This window comes from Pavona decussata, unplaced genomic scaffold (assembly GCF_977016875.1).
Source record: "Pavona decussata unplaced genomic scaffold, jaPavDecu1.1 SCAFFOLD_13, whole genome shotgun sequence".
In the NCBI taxonomy this organism is placed as follows: domain Eukaryota; kingdom Metazoa; phylum Cnidaria; class Anthozoa; order Scleractinia; family Agariciidae; genus Pavona; species Pavona decussata.
Window position 1 is genome coordinate 2517595 of NW_028145436.1, and position 14584 is coordinate 2532178.

Consider the following 14584-nt stretch of genomic DNA (forward strand, 5'->3'; position numbering starts at 1 on the left):
TTAGAAAGCGAACTAGAGAGTGTGACCCAGCAATTTGTTAGTTTAACAACACCTACGAAGGAGAAACACAAAAGGTAAGCCTTTATACTTTTCACAGGAGATTACGTGAGGCCTTTGTTTCTTCTTCATTTTTGCATCATACAGCAAAAGAATTGATGTCTTGACCGGTTTTAATTTTGGATTCATGATTCGGTTGAAGAAAAAGTTAAGAGAGCTTTCATATTTCAGTCGCAGTTGTTTACATGTTAAGGCTCCGTCGGAATAAGGTCGCAAGAGCTAAAATCGATCGCAAGTGGTCCATGCATAACATTTTCAGGAGTTTGCAAAGATGGCAACAGGCGATCCACAATTACACATGCATCCACAAGGGCTTTGAAACCATAATAGAGGGAGCTTAAGCAACGACGACGGCGACGGCAACGACAACGCCGCAAAACAATAGGTTTAATGAGCAAAAACAATCGCTCTGCACGTGCGTTTTACATTTTGGTACATTTCTTGTCGTCCTCTGCTAAACAACAACGTGAAATGACCATATTCAAGGTTTTGAGGAGAACGTGAACATACGGCGGTGAATTTTTCATTTTCTTGGTTCCTGGATAGTTCGCCACTTTTGTAAAAGGTGAGCGAGTTGAAATAATCGCGAAGTAGCACAAATGAAATAAAGTTATATTTCCAGGTGACGTTGTTGTTGGCGTTGTCGCTGCTTAACCTCCCTAATTTGCCGCAGTTTGCAACATCTTATATAAACCTGCTAAGTCCACCATTTTGAAAAATAAAACAAACGCGTGCGCAGTCTGTTTTTGTCTAGGCTTTCCCCGGTCGTTCGCCTCGGATACGTCACCAAAACGTGAGGGCCTAAGAGAATACCGTACAGGGACTAGGCAAGGGATTTTTATTCTTTTCCTGTCTGCTATCAGTGAACCTGTAAATGATTGACGTGAAATATATCAAAATCCAGATTTAACCTTGAAATCATTGTGTGTTTTATTTAAAAAAAGCCCATGTTGTTAAGAATCTGAGCCGAACGTTTCATTAAGTCTTTGCTTGGCCTTCCATCGCATTTGACATAAAGGGTGTCGAGACTCGCCAACGGAAAGTCCTCAAATTGCCTCCTCGGTTTTTCACTTTTACCTCACCGACGCTAGATCATAGCCATTAACCTGCACGCTTTAAACTTTCTACTTGCTTGTGTTCGTTTAGAGGAAACAACGAAATTTGCTCCAGCCAATCTTGAATTTATTTAAACTTTGTCACAAATTTTTGAATAATGTACCTATTACATTACGTTTGGGCAGAAATGCTACAATTTGCAGGAACATTGATTATAAGCCATCACGAGGTTAGGACTGGGCGTGTTATAGGGAGCCCAGTGGGTGGAAGCTCCCAAAATCCAAAACCACCCCCCCATACCAAGGTACGCATATTCACGATATGTTCACACTTGCTCGTTTGTATTTTGCCAATCTAGAGTTGTATTTTTCACGATATTTACCTGCAAGAACTAACTATAGTTGAACAGAGCCATTTTTGTTGCTGCTAAAATAAAGGGTTGTCGAACGTTTGTGTGTAAAAGTTTCCACATTTCTCATTTCTCTTGTTTAGAGATCGGTTTTTCTCGTGAATGTAGGAATTTGTTTCAATTGTTCTAAGTGGCAAAATACTTCATTGTTCAATTATCCCTGTATTCCCAGCTGCATTATTTAATTCATGCCAAATACATCTGTAACAACAGTGTTGGACTTCCGTTTAAATCAATAAAATCATGAAAAATATCGATTTGGCACACCAAATTAATTTATCGATTGTCACCGATTTCTGTTATCAATCGGTAAAAATCACTTGATTGATATCGATTTTTATCGATTGAGTACGCCGAGAATATTAGAGGCCCATGTTATTGGACTTTCAAGTGGATATGTCCTTATGGAGACATAGAAGCTTTTCTAGTCGGTCTAGTATTGAATCTCGTGAAAGAAAGATAATGGAGAATATCAGACTCTTTCAGTTATTATTATTCTGTTCTTTCGTCTTTTTACATTTAGTAGAACAACCTATGTTGTAGATAGCAACGAGCGCAAGAATGTTAACAACTAAGTTTGCAAACTGAGGACTTTGTTTTTCTTTTTTACGCCTTCTGTATCCAAAATTTCAGCCTGTCTAATCTGACCCTTTAATCTTCTTCCTAACTTGTCCTATATTAAAATTTCCGAGTTCAGTCAACAACAGAAACACACATAGAAATATGGCCTGTGAATGGCAAACTGTATTGGAGGGGAAAGAGTTACATCAGAAGGGACAACAAAGATCTGGGACACTAGCAAGCTCACCATTTAATGTTTTAAAGTTACTTCGCTGTGTCATTTATTTATGAGATCGGCTAGTTATCGAGTTACAAGTGGAGTTGAATTTGAGTTAAGATTGATAACAAGAAATCTTAATGTCACGTAATGATATTATAACATACAAGCAAACGAGAAAACAAAAACAAAATTAGGGGGTTCCTCTAAACATTTCCTAAACGCAACCCGATTACTTCATGATAGGGGTTCCCCACCGGCAGAAAATAACAAGGCGTGTTATATCGCTTACCTTGTAAAATCATCGCCATCTTAGTCCATTCAGGTGCTTGAAAAAATAAGCCCTTGTTCCACAGGTAGCCCGCTTTCAGTTATACTATGTCTGTGTGTTAAATTTTTTTCAGTTGTTTTTGTCTTACTAGTTTTTCCACAACTCGCGGATTAAGAGAGGCTGAACGAGGTGACCCTCTAATATAAAGCTAACAGTGAAAGGGAGTATTTGAATACTGCACAGTCAAAGTCAGTGATATTAGCTGCAGCTGTGCACGAAAAGAAATACAATGCATTTTTATAGATTGTTGACCAGGTTAGATTATTCATTTTTATTTCTGTTTTTGTTCCCCCACAATATGAGTTTTTTAAAAAATTAGTTACGCGGGAACTCGTTTTTCGTCCCCCTGGCATTGCTACGGGGATCCCGAGTGAAAAACTATATGCGACCACCGGCTGGTAAAATGTTAGAATCTTCTACGACGCCTTCTACCACAAACAAATGACAAACGACTTATTTGCTTGTGAACGACGCAAGATATTCTCTTTTTCAGGATGTTGAGCTATTCTGTAATATATTTAAACTCTTCTCGGCTAGTATTTCGAGTTTATCTATGCCAGCCGATAACAACCAGATTAGTTATTAGGTATCATTCAGAAGAACATAAATTCAGGAAAGCCAAATGATGTTTCAGTGATCTTCAGGAGCTTAAACGTGAAAGACCCATGAAACAATTTTTGGACGCTACTGACAGCAACAAGACAGCAAGGGCCGCAAGGCTCCTTCGTTTATGATTGTGTCTTTTTAATTTTAGATCCAATTATGTAAATCCATTGTATATTTGGTTTTTTTTTTTAAGATGGATGAATAAAGCTTATTAAAGCACATTGACGTGACTCTACGGTACAAGCATGCGCTAGAGAACTACAATCATAGACTTTATTACGAAACTTTAGACTACACTTTTGACAGAATGCAAAGAACCACATGATACACATATAAACTGTTCTGAATACTTTTAGTTTCCGGATCTCTTGTAGTGGAGATGTAGGTTGGTTTATAGACCAAATGTCCTGAGGCAAACTACTATAAAAAAAAAAAGAATTTTCAAACACAAAAGAACTCGTTCAAACACCGTTTGCTGAATTACCTGACGCTGTTTGGGAAACAAGCTGGCGCTCAAATTGATCTGAAATTAGTCTGACATTCTAAAGTTCTTCTTTCTTATTTTCTTTTTTTTAATTTGTTTTCGAAAGAGTGATCAATCACTGTCACGGTTATGCGTGATATTGAAATGATATTCTTGACAGTTTATTGACAAAGGAAAAATCCCAGGTCATTCACGACTGACCCGAAGTGAAAGTGTTTTTATTAACACACTCAACTCGCTTGCGACGCTCGAGTCAGGTGAAAAATATGGCGGAAGCTGAGGGATATCCATCGTTTGGTGGATACAATGAAGAGTTTGTGAGTACAGTGGATGAAGATTTGCAATGTCCAATCTGTCATTTGCCACTGAAAGATACAGTCCAAACTGAAGAATGTGGCCATCGATTTTGCAGAAAGTGTCTTGAAGGGCACTTTTTAAGGTTAGCGGTCCTTGATAAGTTTACTTCATGGCCTGGGCTTAAATTAAAGCTTTAATATTTAGTGTTATCGCGCGGAGAAATCGCAGGTGTAGTTGAAGGGAGATTTATAAGGCTAAACTACTAAACAAAACTTTCTTCTGGACTCCATTTCAGACCGAGGAACAGTTTTAATACAGCCGTGAAGTATAATCATACACTGAACCGGTAAATGAGTATTCAAGCAACTGACTGAAGACATTAGCGAACGGTTCCTATGTATTAGCCATTACAAAGCCACAATTAAACTAGTTTTTCCGTTCCAGTCTAAAAACGCAGTGTAAATTTGATCAGCACTGAGTCACAAAGACCATTACAATTTAACGGACTCAACGTCCAAGAAGCGCTCATTCGCATTATCATCCATAGATCAGTGAAATCAGTAGTGCAGAAACTTGGTATTTGTCTGAGACCTCAGAATTACTTAACGCCCATCTGCTTGTGCAACTGTTCCATTCCGGTATCCAGTCGTGTTCGTTACTACTGATGGTTATTTAAAACTACGATCATAAAGTGGAAGACGCCTAACAATTGTCTTAATTCAGGCTGACATCAAAACGAGTCAGTATTTTGTTTCTGCGTCATGAATAGGCTGATGAATAGGACAGTTTGAAGGCATATTTGTCGCGGCGAGCGACTCTCAGAATTTTCAGGAGGTGTCGTGAGCCGGTGATGAAGATAACTGAAGACTATTTTACGAGCTTGGCGAATAAAGCAGCCTGATGTAGAATAAGTTTACTTGATTTATTCCTTTGACATCAATTGCAATAATCGTTGTTGAGCCGTAAACTGAAATTTGATTAACATATAAAATATAAGCTAAGAGAAAAACTATTTTGCGAGTAATATAGCTAAGCAAATGGTGACCACGTGCGTGACTTGTACAAAACTCAAAACTTGCAAACAAACTTATTGAGAATTAGGCTATTGGAGCAGCCCCGCTGATGGCTAAGTTACTGACTATTTAGGCGAAATCAAAGCGAAAACTTAAGAATCAAACCAACAATAAAAGAGAGGTTGAACACTTACATATCAGTCCTTTTCTTGTCTCCAAAGAAGAACTACTTGGAAACTTGTGGCTAGACTTGTAACTTAACTTGTAACTTGTGTTTGTGGGGAGAGTACAGAGACTACTGAATAACTAGATGATTACGTGCTCCTTTGATAGCGACCACAAAAAGGCGTAATTGTTTCTTTGATCAAACCGGAACAACATGATTAAGTTGTTAGATTACAATGAATCAATGAGCGTTCTTTACAATATTCTTCACAAAGGAACTCAGTTTCTCTTGAGCCAATTTAATAAATCTTTGACTCTTGTAATTTACATGCTGGACCTCTGTTTATAAGCTCGTTTACGTGCAAACACACTGAGAAAGTAGTTTATAAAAAGTTCAAAAACGAGCTCAGTAGTCTTCATTAAAGGACTTGGAACAATGTTTGTTGAGGTCATTTTATGTATGCGTTTGGAATTACATGGACACACTTCCTTAGCTACAAATGTGAAAATTTTATTATTTTATTATATATTATTATATTTGGCTTTTTAAAGTACTTCTGAAATATACAAACCTGTCTATAAAACTCAAAGCAGGAGCAAGGCTGCAAGTGAATATGTAAAGGCCTACCGTGGTCGGTATTTTTATTATCACGGGTTGCAGCCTGGCAACCGAAAACTTTTAACAAATACAGGTCGTCTTTTTTAATATAATTTTGTTGAATTATTTTTATACAGGCTGGAGCGTGATAACAAGCCATTAAGCTGTCCAGTGGATCGAAACAACCTGACTCGAGAAAGGGTAAGAGAACTAAAATAGTATATATATATTAGTAATATATATCACAGTCATGTTGAAAACCTTTACAATTGTAAGCTTCATCAAGGGCTCTCCTTAGGGTTTTCCGAGAGCTTCTGCCCAAGCTATTGTATGTTTAATCTATGACTACGTCTTGTATCAATTAATTCGAAATAATGGGGAAATAAATGATGGTTTGCTTTGGATCAAAATATGAAATGAAATGGAAATTCGCGGTTTTGGCAGCAGTACCACAGGACTTTCTCCAAGGACTGACATTTTTTTCCTGGAGGAGTTGGTGTGCCTCAAAAATCAGGACCCCTGTGTCTCTCTCAAGTTAATTATTGGTGAGGCAATAGTGCGTTTCAAGGAGGCTTTCTTGTTACCAAAATTTCTCCGCCCAACCCCGAGATTTATGAGCATGTATAATGCTTCTATTGTTTTCTCAGTTCGTCACTTTCTTTTATGTAAGATTATTTAAGGAAGAATTGGTTAGTCCGAAAAATAAACTCCTCCACTTACATTTGGTTTCCCTACTGACTAAAATATTATCTTTTAAACCTAACTTTCCAGTTTCTCTAAACTGAATTTGCAACTGGATTTAGAGGCATTTATAATATTGTTTCTTGTAGGACATGTTCCCTGACAAAGCAACAAATCGAAAGATTCTTTCCTTTCTTATCAAGTGTCCAAGTGAAGGATGTCAGTGGACTGGTGAACTGAGGTCAACAGATGTAAGATACTCTATTTCAAGAATTATTTTCGTGAAAATAGTGAAAATCGGATCATAACTCATCCTTGATCAAAGTCCTTTTCTTTAAATAACAAAAAGTGTATATACAAGGATAACACTCTATTGAAAATAATTATACAAATCATGGTTTACTGGAAACAATAAGAACCAACAAGGCCGGATCAATTAAGCGGGAGGAGAGTTTAAGTTGTACCCTCCCCCATCTTCTTGATGTGGCCCGTGGGTGGGACTAAAATATGGGTAAAATAAAACCTAACAGCGAATACAAGGCGACTGCTAACTACAGTCAACTCCCTTAATTGCGAACACCCTCGGGACCGCGAGTTAGTGTCCTTAACAGCGTGAGTCCGTAATAGTGTGAATTTATTTGAGTGAAACGTTTGAACTCTATTTTTGCCGGGTATTTCGCTGCTGTCCGTATTATCGGGGTGTCCGTAATAGCGAGGTGTCCAGAAGGCGAGAGTTGACTGTAAAAGAGAAATAAGAAGATCGCCCCTAGCAGCACACTAGTCTATTGCGCAGTTAATGATTAACGATAACGATCCCTTGTATTATACTGCCATATTTAGACCTGAACCTGAGGAGTAGTCCTACTCATCCGGTGAAGAATTAAAACGCTTATAGGACATGTTGGTTGTTCCAAAAGTCCTTTATTCCCGAAAGGTTGTTATCAGCGTAATCTCCCTTGTTTGGTTCAATACTGAAAAGTACTTAGAGAACATAAACAGTTGCGAAAACAGTTTAAAACATGATTGTTTTTGTTCTGACTGTTTATAAGAGCACGATAATTGTAAAAGTATTTAAATGTTATTTTCCACTTTTTTTAAACAAAATAGGAGCATTTAGAATCCTGCCCCCTCAAGGTTGTTTCTTGCACGAACGAAAATTGTCACGTGAATGTAATAAGGGGCGAAATGCAAGAACACGTGAGCATCACGTGTGAATGGAGGATTCTCCGCTGCAGATACTGCACTACGCCACATGCAGTGTGTAATGCAAAGGTAAGAACCTTCGTCTGCTGAGAAGTTTTGAATACATTTATGGACCAGAAAATTAGCGAGTAGCTGAAGTTGCCGGTCATCTTGCGTCTCCGGATCAGTGTTTTAGACGTCCTGCTTGAGTCCTTGGTTAGGTGCCTTTAGCAAACGAGGAAAACAAACGAAAAAGAAAATAATAATAATAATAATAATAATAATAATAATAATAATAATAATAATAATAACAATAATTATAATAATAATGATAATAATAATAATGATGATAATAATGTACATTGGCTAATGTTGGCTACGGCTGGCCGCCCAATCATTGTTTAGGTAATCTGGGCATCCAGAAGTTTTTACTGCCATAATAATAATAATAATGTATGATTGGTCATATGAATGACTTTTTTTTTTTAATTTATTATTATTTTTAAAAGAAAATTGTGCTTGAAAATAGCTCTGTTGTTATTTTTTAAAAAATATATAATAATAATAATAATAATAATAACAACAACAACAATAATAATAATAATAATAATAATAATAATAATAATCTCTTTATTAACATATTCCAAGCAAATTGTTATTTACAAGTTAAAAGTTGAAAAAAGAACTATTGAAACCTATTTATAATTATTTATTTATTTAGCTTTGTCCAATATGGACAGGGATACCGCAACAGCTAAAGCCAATTACTGCGGACCCGGGATATACGGAATATACGCACAAAGACCAGACCACAACACCGGGAACTACGTCCCCTACTCTTTGCGAACAGTGAGTGGGTTCTTTTAACGTCCCACAGAGTTATTTACAAACAAGGTTTGTGAGACGGAGCCTACGGTTTATCGTCCTTATCCGAGAAGACTAGAAAGTCTAACCATTTGCAGATGTCAGAGCAAAGGCAGCACTTTCTCCTCAGTTATTTAAAGACCCTGAGTGGTGGTCCGGCCGGGGTTTGAGTCCGCGACCTCCCGCACGGTAGTCCGGCACTCTACCAACTGAGCTAACCGGTCGGCGGTTTGACCAACTCTTAACGCGACCCTATGCACTCCTAAAAATTATGTACATTTTCAGCAAATATAACATTCTCGTATTCAAATTCTTGTGATATAAGGATAAACATGTTCAACGTGAAGCTTTAAAATATTTATAAAAAGAAAAAATATATATTCAATTTGCGTTGAAAAACAAAGGAAATATTTGCTTCTGATATATATTATACACTAAAATGTGAAATTCGAAAACCCCTATTAATCCTAAATGTGAAGAATGTTAAACGTTTTAATCCTAAAATCTCGCTAGTTGCTTATCGATTTCAAAGTCGGTATCTGTAACGTTCAGCGGTGCTCTTCGCGTACAACGTGAGCCTCTCAAGCATAGCAGCGCAGACCTCAGGAGGGCGAATGAGACTTTGGCGCGAATCCATGACATTGTAGTACTGTAATCCTCTCCCTTTTTGGTTGATAAAAGTTCAGCCAGTCTACTGTGATATCTCACGCATTCACCTGCCATTCCTCCGGTGGTAGTAAATACCAGTGGAGTGAAGGAACCTTGTTCAACTTCTAGCACCCTGCTGGCATACATTCTCTTCTTCTCACTCTCACGCTGGCAGTAGATTAATAATAATAATAATAATAATAATAATAATAATAATAATAAACTAGATGAAAACAATAAAAATCAGAAATAACACGAAACAAAAATCTAACTTTGTCATTCTCATTCATTTGCATTCATTTGCTGAACAACCAACTTATTTTGCTCCTCTTCGATTCCACCAAGAGGAAATTCTTAATGAATGCCTTGCGTTACTTTTGTAAAGGTCCATCAAGGTGAATGTAAAAGATTGCCACTAAACTGTCCCGAGAACTGTGGAGCAGTCATCCCAAGAGAAGAAGTAAGTTCTGCGCTTGTGATCTTTCATTAAATTTTACTTCAATTTGCCTTAAAACACGACCACATAAGCGTTATTACAATCGTGTTTAGAAGTAAAGGGGTTCTACCTGTCTATCCATTCATCCATCCATCAATCCGTCCGTCCGTCCTTCTCTCTGTCTTTGTTTAGCTAGCAATCCAAAAACCGAAATTAAGAAATAAATTAACTAACTTCCACAACGTTTGCTCACTTTTTTACAGATTTCATCCCACATCGACAGAGATTGTCCACTGACTATGATTTTGTGTCCATATGCTGAGATGGGCTGTACAACCAAGGTATTGTAGACTCACCGTTTTCAAAGACTCGTTCTGTGGTATCCCACTACTTAGGACTCTTGTTACAGTCGAACCTGTATATAACGGCCACCCTCGGGACTTGAGTAACTGGCCGCTTAATACAGGTGGTCGCTTAATACAGGATCACTAAAAATACTCACTGGGCGTGGTCTAATGTCAATTTTAATGGCGTATCATACAAAAACACTTCATGCAAGGAAACAATAGGACAATCAACACTCTTTCAAGTGATCAATACTTTAAACAAAGTTCATTGCCAACTTGCGACTTAACGGTATATAAAATCCGTAACATTGTGTAAAAGTACGTTACAATAAATTGTCCTCTACTCTCCTACGGTATACAGTGCTCTATTTCTATGACTTACAGTTCACAACAAAATATCTCATTCCGTCATTTCATAGTTGTTACGCTCAATGTTCAATGTCACATGGCGGAAGAACAAGTTAATTAAAGAGGAATTTCTTGCTAAAGAGTGAAGCATATTCAAAACAAACTGTTTTTTAGCGTTCGTGATATGGTACTGTACTTCAGCACATTGCGGACTTATGAAAAGCGTTAACTATATTAAACGGCCGAGTATCAGCTTGCAGTAGCTTTGTACATGTTGTTTCTTTATAGTGACACTGGATCGCATTTTAAACACAATAAAATACCGCATAAAATAACATATGGCTTAGTTTCCATTCAAGGGTGGCCGCTTAATACAGGTAAAAATAACAAAGAAAGACAAACATAGGACTGCTACAGGGTGGCCGCGGCCGCTTAATAGAGGTGGCCGCCTAATACAGGTAACAAATACAGCGTTTGTATGAGCAGACAATCGGGACTTTAAAAAGTGGCCGCTTAATAGAGGGTGGCCGCTTAATACAGGGCCGTTATATACAGGTTCGACTGTATTTAAAGCTCGCGGGGAGCTCCCAAGAAACAAAATCGTACAATGAAACGCTCGTCTGTGTCGCCTTTGAACCAACTTAGGCTGTTTGTATACGAGGAAGTTTTCATTAACAAGATTTGTATTCTTGTGTGTACTAAAAATTGCTAAGTTCAGTTTCCCTTGAAAAGTCTCCTTATTCAAAAGTTTGAGAGTATGCCCTGTTGACCGATAGCTTGTTAACCCTTTACTAGTAAAAAGATCCAATCACACCTTGTAAATCAATTTCCTCATGCTAAAGCCGTGTCACTGGACGAATCACCGAAACTTGTTACTTGCACTTGGAAGGGAGCTTTTAAAACTGCCGTGCCAAAGAAAGTGATATTGTTTGTCTTACTACTATAGCAATTGATCTTTTAGTCCATTTTGAACGAAGCCAGTCTCGTCAGGTAACCATTTTTTCGTAGTTTTCTTCGTGTTTGTTAATTTCTTTCAAAAGTAGGTTATTGTTGTTGGTATCGTTGGGACGACACTAGGGTTCCAACAAGAAACAGGATACCAAATCTGCACGGCTTTATTTTAATGAATAAGCAATATCTGTAAGGAAACGTTTTCATCATGGTGTACAAGGGCAGTTTGTTTTGTATTACATGGTATTGGCGCATTAAGAGTTAGTTATTAGGGTTATTCAGCATAATAACGATTAACAATTCTCCTTACAGGTTCAGCGAAGTGAAATAGAATCACATCTTCAATCCGCCCTGACAGTTCATTTTGACTTGGCCTGTGTCAAGTTGAGTGACACACAAGTTCAGCTGAATAAGACGCAAGGGGAATTAGGAGATACAAAAGAACAGTTAAGGAACACACTGTTGGAGTTCCATTCAACTCAAAATAAGATTGAGGAGACCACTAGAAAACTCGAGGAGAGGATAAATGCCCTTCAAAATCAACTTATGCAAAGCCCGGAAAAATACACATGGAAGATCAGCGGCTTCAGTGAAGTCTTGAGACAGGCCCGAAGCCGAGAGAAAACTACAATATTTAGCTCTCCGTTCTACTATAAGAACTATAAATTTAGATTAGAATTGGCTCCAAATGGCAAAGGCTCAGGAAAAAATACTCGCCTCTCAGTATACTTCCATACAATGAAAGGGGAAAACGACGCTATATTACCCTGGCCTTTTCATAAAAAAGTAACTCTTACATTGATTGATCAACAGGAAACTCCAAATTATAGGGAGAACATTGTTATGTCTTTTACAGCAGACCCTACTAAGAAGAACTTTGCGAGGCCTGTAACCTATGAAAATACAGGTTGGGGTTTTCATGAATTTGTATCGCACACTGAACTGAAGGAAAGGTGCTACCTTGTGGATGACACTATCTTCATTCAGGCTAGAGTTGATCCGCCTAAACGGATGTAACTCCAATACAAATAAAACTAGAGTCTCGCATTTTTAGCGTAAGTTAATCCTGGTTGTTTTATCTTGTCTGCCGACACTAACATTAGAAATACTACAAATTGTGATCCTTTTTTTTCTTTTTAAACCAGGAGTACCGACTGAGAATTAATTTGTGCGAGCAATGTTTGCTTGGATAAAAAAATGTGGTGCATCCCTTTGGCTGTTTATCTTAAACAAACTTTCATAAAAAGCTTTTCTAGCCAACAACATACAAGTCCTGCATACAAGGCATTATACATGAATTATCGGGACACTTGCGATCTATTAAAACTGATCACTGATTGTTTTACATGCACTTCCGTTAATGTTATCTGTTGGGTAAAACGCACTTAACGCAAAAAACTGAACTCCATCAACCACACACAACTCACAGTACCTTGATTTGCTCTGATGAAGGGCCAACGCTCGAAAACAGTCAGCTCTTGAATCTCTTTACGGTGACCAAATTAGCTTATCTGTTACAGGTCTTTTGAGTCCACCTCCAGGCAGTCTCCTGCACTGACATACCACCTAGTTTGCTCAACACTAAGTAGGAACGTAATGACATTGTATATTTAGTTAATTATAGTCGGAAAGAAACAAATAAGTTATTTGCCTCAGCTCAATAGAAATCTTATCTTGCCCCGGCTGTATAATCTACCTGAAAGAACCAATCTCAGCATTATTGTTCAACACATTGTGACACTGCCCAAATATGGTCATGGCCAACTCAATATACGTCGCCCGCACAAAACAGATATCCTGCGATATACGTAGTTTTCGTGCGTCGGGGAGAAAAATGACAGAGCGTTTTCAAAAAGTAATGACCTCGGAAGAACGCCATATATTTATTTAATAACACTGTTTTGTACTGAACACAAAGAAGGCAACCAAGTTTGCTGTTAAGAATTGTAATGGTTAGCGCAAAAACTTTCATTGCTTACCTTTCTGTTTATGAACAGGCAAATTACCGTGCAGCAAAAACGTTTGAATTGATGTAATTTTCGCTAGACTTTAGAATGTCCCATATTCTAGCAAAGGCTCAGAAATTGCAAACAGTACATGTATTTTCTTAGATTGGTTCTCGCAACCGTTAAACAGAGATCTCGGCTCGTCTTGAAGAGATGGAGAAAACCACCTGAGAAAATCCGAGCTCGCACTGAAGTGCCTCGGGAAATTTTAGCTTTCTGGCAGACAAAAAGATAGACGGAGTGCAAAGCAATTACTCCCAGAACCATTAGAGCCGCCTAAAAAAAACAATTAGTATCTTAACAGATCCAGATTTCTTGCAAGCAACAAGGCGCTAGATACGTTTGTCAAAACACTGAGGAAAGAGGAAAAAGATTTTAAGAAAAAAATTGGAAGGATGTAGCTGTGCCAGAAAGCGTACAGTCGTGTTTTGAAATTTCCATACTTTTACCTGTATTTTTTTTCCGCGAACTATTTTTAGCAGCAGTTCACGGCTGGTTCGCTTTACAGACAAATGTATGGAAAGTTCAAAACACGAGTGAACGCTTTCTGGCACAGCTACATCCTTCCAATTTTTTTCTTAAAATTCTTTTCCTAGTGCCAAAAGTTTCCAATTCATGAATTTTTCACAAGCGATGTTTTATGAAAATTATTTGACATCGGATTTCCATACAAACACTGTTATTTCAAGCCTGTTTGCCTACTCGTCAAAATGGCGTCAAAAACCGTGATAAGACCTATAAAACAATTATCCTGCTCAATCTTGCGGAATATTAGCCAACTCGGCCCACGGCCTCGTCGGCTGAGTACCAGGCGATATTCCGCGCGATTTCGCAGGATAATTGTTACTTAGCTGTAGCAATGTATGAAAAAAATATCGAATGGCACATCCTAGATTGTTGACCACGGACATCATTCTGTATCTTTCTTACTGTTATGTTCATACTTCTGATAATTAAGGATTTGGAAAAAACATTTCAGAATAAAAAAATATTAAAACATGACGTTTGATAATGGTGACATGTCGTCGCCGAAACGTCATGTTTTAATATCGCTACTTTTTATTTCTGAAATGTTATGTTCATGTTATGTTATTACCTTCAAAAAATTAATTGCTTTCAACTGTTATTTTTCAAGACGCCGTTAGATAATATGTACCGAGTATTGCGCATTTGCATGCTGTATTTTGTAAAATCAAATAAAGTGCTCACCCTGACTTCGAACTTTCCTTTCTTTCTCAACATCAAAGCAAAAGCCACCAAACATCGAAACTTTTCCTTGAATTTTTCTAGCAACAATTTAGTATGGCATCTCATTATAATTACTTAC

At 37.7% G+C, this 14584-nt stretch overlaps 1 protein-coding gene across 1 annotated transcript; it reads left to right on the plus strand.

Moving 5' to 3' along the window:
• Nucleotides 1-3942: 3942 nt before the first annotated feature.
• LOC146487870 (TNF receptor-associated factor 4-like) lies at nucleotides 3943-12308 on the plus strand. The gene is made up of 7 exons (XM_085128293.1): nucleotides 3943-4160; nucleotides 5932-5995; nucleotides 6625-6726; nucleotides 7583-7747; nucleotides 9555-9629; nucleotides 9869-9946; nucleotides 11564-12308. The coding sequence occupies exons 1-7, from the start codon at nucleotides 3988-3990 to the stop codon at nucleotides 12266-12268; spliced, it is 1362 nt and encodes a 453-aa protein (XP_084984419.1). The 5' UTR covers nucleotides 3943-3987; the 3' UTR covers nucleotides 12269-12308.
• The last annotated feature ends 2276 nt before the right edge of the window (nucleotides 12309-14584 follow it).